This window comes from Laccaria bicolor, genomic scaffold (assembly GCF_000143565.1).
Source record: "Laccaria bicolor S238N-H82 LACBIscaffold_409 genomic scaffold, whole genome shotgun sequence".
NCBI classification, from domain to species: domain Eukaryota; kingdom Fungi; phylum Basidiomycota; class Agaricomycetes; order Agaricales; family Hydnangiaceae; genus Laccaria; species Laccaria bicolor.
The window spans coordinates 1-4,517 of NW_001890260.1; the positions used below are offsets into that span (position 1 = coordinate 1).

The following is a 4,517-nucleotide window of genomic DNA, read 5'->3' on the forward strand; positions in this document are numbered from 1 at the left end:
ATACAGAGCACTGTTCTCCCTTCTCGTAAACTTAGCTATAGTTTCCCCACCCAACATCATATGCACATTCTCTTGCTTTATGGGGTTCAAGCACTTGTAAAGCTGATTGAAGAAGGTCAGTACATGCTCGTATTTTTCAAGTTCAAAGGTATATTCTTATGCTTGTTGTTTTTAGAGAAATTGTGCCCTCTTTTCCCGATGTTTTGGGCTCTTGAGAGCAGAGACCCAGATAATGGAAGCTTTCCGTGTCTAGAATGCAGTGAGATATCCATGTATAGCATGTGATCGGTATTGCGTAGGATGAACAAAGTAACATAAGTACTCGCCTTATTCCTCACAATCCTATCCCAGCTTGTAAATGCGAAACACCCACTGTCTATAGTGTATACGTCCGTTTCTCGCAATTCTGTACCCTTCTGATGGCGTTCACACATTAGATTTGAACATCGAGTCTTCATGTACTAGTATCGAGTCTTCACGTACTACGTGAAGACTTGATGTAAGGTGAGTAATCAAAATGTACATGACCATTACATTCTATCCCAGTTCATAAAAACGAAACACCTGCTGTCCATAGCAATTCTGTCCTTTCTAGTGGCGTTCACACATTAAATTTGAATGTTGCGTCTTCACATATGTTTTGTTGTTGCTTTGTTTGTCTTCATGCATGTCGTTTTGATTTGTTGTATGTAGCAGAACGAAATCTAATACATTTTGTTACAGCTAACTGCATAATCGTAGACCACATCTGAATTTTCACTTTGCGCCCTTGTTTGTACATAAACGGCAGTGGCTATGCCAATCATGACGCCCATTGTGAGTTTCCCGCCCATCGCTCCACGTTCTAGCTTGCTTTAGTGCTCCAGTATGTCATCGCAATATACTACATCATCAACCCTCGCGATTTGTGGAGATTAGGCTACTATAAAAGACCCACGTCGATGCGCTCTTCAACAAACATGGCTTCCAACTTTTATCCAAATCACTTCGCCCATCCTCCTCGATCGCAACGAGAGCCTGCTCAACGAGCAGCATATCTCCTTGGAATGGGTCCTATGCCTCCTCCTCGTCCCCAGGAGGTCGCTGTTGCTGCTGCAATGCATCTACTTAACCACAACTCTCCAGATGATTCCGATGAAGAGAACATTGACCCCCAGCTCAGATGCCAGGAGCAGACACAAGCGTATAAAGAGACAGGTATTTTGTTATTGTGCGGGGTGCATTGATGAAACTGATTTGACTAGACACTCAAGTCACCGTTCGCATTCCTATCAACAACTCCTTAACTCGAGACATCGACTTCTCCACTGCGATTCCATGTGGCGACTTCCTGGACCGCATCTTTGCTGCCATGAACCTTGATCCCACTGCTGCACAGCTTGGATGGAAGACTAATGACGAGCCAAAGCGCGCTCCAGCCCATCAGCTGTCCACCCCAGCCGATATCAACAATGCATTCAAGACACTAACAAAGATGAAGAGTAGCACTCGCCGTCAGAAGGAGGTTGTCATGGTTATTGTTCACTTGGTGTGTTGGCCACCTCACCCGAACACAAACCCAATTGATTTTTTATTCTAGAATCCTACGCCCCCCGAGGTCGCAAAGAAGAAGGTCGATGGCAATCGCATCACGGATTTTGCTTACAGCACTGAGCTACGCATTGTGCAGGAGAAGCTCCGATGTGCTCTGCATGCTGGACCTAACCGATGGTGCTATGTTAGCCCCGATCACCCAGCTGACCATATTCCGCTAGGTTATGAGGAGATCAGTCTATGGGCCCGAAAGATTGTACGTGCACACCTCTTCTACAATGTCCTACCTTCACCCTCCTTTCCAGCATGACAACAGCACTGACCCAGATTGTATCACCCCACCACACTGCCTGAGGCTCGACGATCTCCGCCAACGAGCAAGTCGCATTCGAAAGCCTAATACAAAGACGGACGCCCCTCCCATTCACGTTCATATCAACAACGGACCCCTCGCTAACTCTCGCATAACCAATGACTCTCCCTCCCCAACTCGCGGTTTGAAGCGACTCAACTCCTCGACATCTGATTCCAGCGAGGACAGCAATGCCGAGTCCCTCTCGCTTTCGCTCATTCTTGACGATCTTGATGTCAAGTTCCCCAAGCTGAACCTCCCACAGTACATGCCGCTCCTCGAGGAAAAGGGCATTGTTTATGTAGAGAGTGTCTTCGATTTTGACCGAAAGTATTACATTGATCTTGGGCTGGCTGAAGGTGCCGTAGGCCCATTTTTAGTTGGAGTGAAGAAAGCTCTTGCTCGTGGGAAGAGGGAGAAGAAGCGAGCAAAGGTCAATAAAGAGAATAGGTCCGCAAGCCTTGAAATTTAATCATGTACAATGTAGCCACAATCTCTATACCATCCAACTATGTTTTCAGGTGTCATTGACTTGAAAACGGCCCTCCAGAGCATGGCATAGGGATCACATGTTGGTGCTCCTGTAAGTTCCCCCAAAACATAGTCATTGTTCCTCTGAATCCATGCCTTCATCAATGAAAAACCTTCCTCTACAGGGTCGAAGTCAGGAGAGTAAGGCAGGAGGTAACGAAGACGGCAGCTGCTGCACCATGAGTCATTCATTAGGGAACAAAGTGGCATGCCGCATAACAGAGACTACGCACCGAGCCTCAACCATATCGCGCAAATCCTCAAAGTGGTGCACACTCGCGTTAGCCATAACCAACACAGAGTTTTTTTGTGGCCACGTGTTCATGCGGTCTAACAAAATATCAATGAAGCCACGGAACTCATCTGATGTCCAAGACTGTGTTAGGATATCAAGGTGCAGAACACCTTCTAAACATATTGTGGGAAGTATGGAAAATCTAATCAGCATAATGTTAGTGCCGGTTGCCCCAGTCATGCTTCAAAACACACAGCACCTTTGTCCCCGAACAAAACAATCATGGCAGCGTGCCCTTTCACCAATGGGTGCCCATCCTTTCACCCGATTTCCAGTCAAGCGGTTACAGGCCGCTTCGTCGAGAAAGACAAGTGTTTTAGGAGGATAATTTTCCCCAGTATCGGCCTGGTATTGTAGTCGGACCTCCTCATCACGCTCTCGCGCTGGGCATGCTATCTTCTAGAAATTCAGTCTTCGTTCGTTATTGGATAGGGATATCTTGCACCTTCTTCCTGGTGAAACCCCGTCTGTACAAAGTCTGCGTTATGGTGGATGCATCAACCTCAGCACCATACGTCACAAATAGAGCATTTTGTAACTCTGTAACATAAATGTCGGGCCTCTGCTCGATGAGGCTTTCAAGATACTAAGAATATGCTCAGACGGTTCAGATAAGTTTCATCAATTGGTGATAAAGCGAAGTGCATACCTCCACCTCTAGAGAATTCAAGACCCTTGGTCTTCCTGGCTCTAATGGTTGTCTCATAACCCTCCCCGTATCATTCCAAAGCTTGAGGATTCTGCGGATGGTTCGAGTGCTTATTCCGGTGCTTTGTTCAATGTTGGTAGTGCTTGTCCCACGAATATGCATCGTGACAATGAGCTGCTTTTGCTCTGGTGGGATGTAGCGGTAGTTGCTGGGCATGTTGTTGTAAAGTAAGAAAAGATGTATATAGTCAAGGTGCTCCAAGCCCGCCCCGCATGTCATAACAGTGGAGTGGTTGGAAGGTCACTCTACCTAATACAGTTGTTTGTACAAATAAGGGCGCACAAAGTAAAAAACAGATGTGGTCTACGATTATGCAGTTAGCTGGAAGTGTACTTACTTGCTGGCCCTTCGTGGTTTTCCTTTGTTGTTGTATACATACATCGGACATGTGTATACCTCGTCGTTCCAGCTGTCGCAGACATCAACATGTTCTGTAGATGTCCCTCATGCCATTGACCCAACATATTGTCGTCGGGTATCTTGGTTAGGCTGCAAAAGTATTTCATTAGTGCTTTCATTTGTTGTCAACATCTTGACTTACAGTCTTCAGGTAGGTGTTCTATCTCGTCTTTGGAAGTGTTGTGAAACAGAGAAGTTGAATCTACGAAAATATGTTAGCGTGACAATAATCTACAGAGTCAAACTGACATACTTATTGTTTGGCATCCCCCGGACTCCATTTATCCCTCCAAAACTTCAAAACATCGCTGTTGCTCATTTCCAGCATCGAGACGATGTATCTTCATCCGCAGAACCAGCATAAGTAATGCAGAATGCTCCATGAAAAGTGCCAAGTGCTTTGAAATGACCACGCTGGTTAGTGTCGTGCATGACATCAAATGCAAGGTAGGTACTCACCTTTCATCGCATTTCCACAGCTCACGACCTCTCCCAGCTTCGTCATGCAAAATGCAGCCTTTCTGTGGAGTATTCATCCGTTCCCCGCAACTCCCGTGCCCTCCTGGCAGCGTGTACATGTTAGGTTTAAATGTGAAGTCTTTGTGTATGTGTAATTGTCTTCTCGGGTGTCATTTCAGTTCGTCGTAGGTAGTAAAAGGAAATATAGTAGTTTTGTTAGCTAAAAACTTGTGTGGAAG

The 4,517-nt window shown here is 45.9% G+C and overlaps 2 protein-coding genes across 2 annotated transcripts; one reads left to right on the top strand and one right to left on the bottom strand.

Moving 5' to 3' along the window:
- Positions 1-804: 804 nt before the first annotated feature.
- Positions 805-2,599, top strand: LACBIDRAFT_336206 (uncharacterized protein; the record flags this gene model as incomplete). The annotated part of the gene is made up of 7 exons (XM_001891138.1): positions 805-816; positions 867-1,197; positions 1,245-1,528; positions 1,580-1,789; positions 1,839-2,335; positions 2,436-2,468; positions 2,542-2,599. The coding sequence occupies 7 exons, from the start codon at positions 805-807 to the stop codon at positions 2,597-2,599; spliced, it is 1,425 nt and encodes a 474-aa protein (XP_001891173.1).
- A 533-nt stretch (positions 2,600-3,132) lies between these two features.
- On the bottom strand, positions 3,133-4,397 carry LACBIDRAFT_336207 (uncharacterized protein; the record flags this gene model as incomplete). The annotated part of the gene is made up of 5 exons (XM_001891139.1): positions 3,133-3,297; positions 3,361-3,568; positions 3,758-3,829; positions 3,962-3,964; positions 4,279-4,397. 5 exons carry the CDS (start codon positions 4,395-4,397, stop codon positions 3,133-3,135), a joined length of 567 nt encoding a protein of 188 aa, XP_001891174.1.
- Positions 4,398-4,517: the final 120 nt, after the last annotated feature.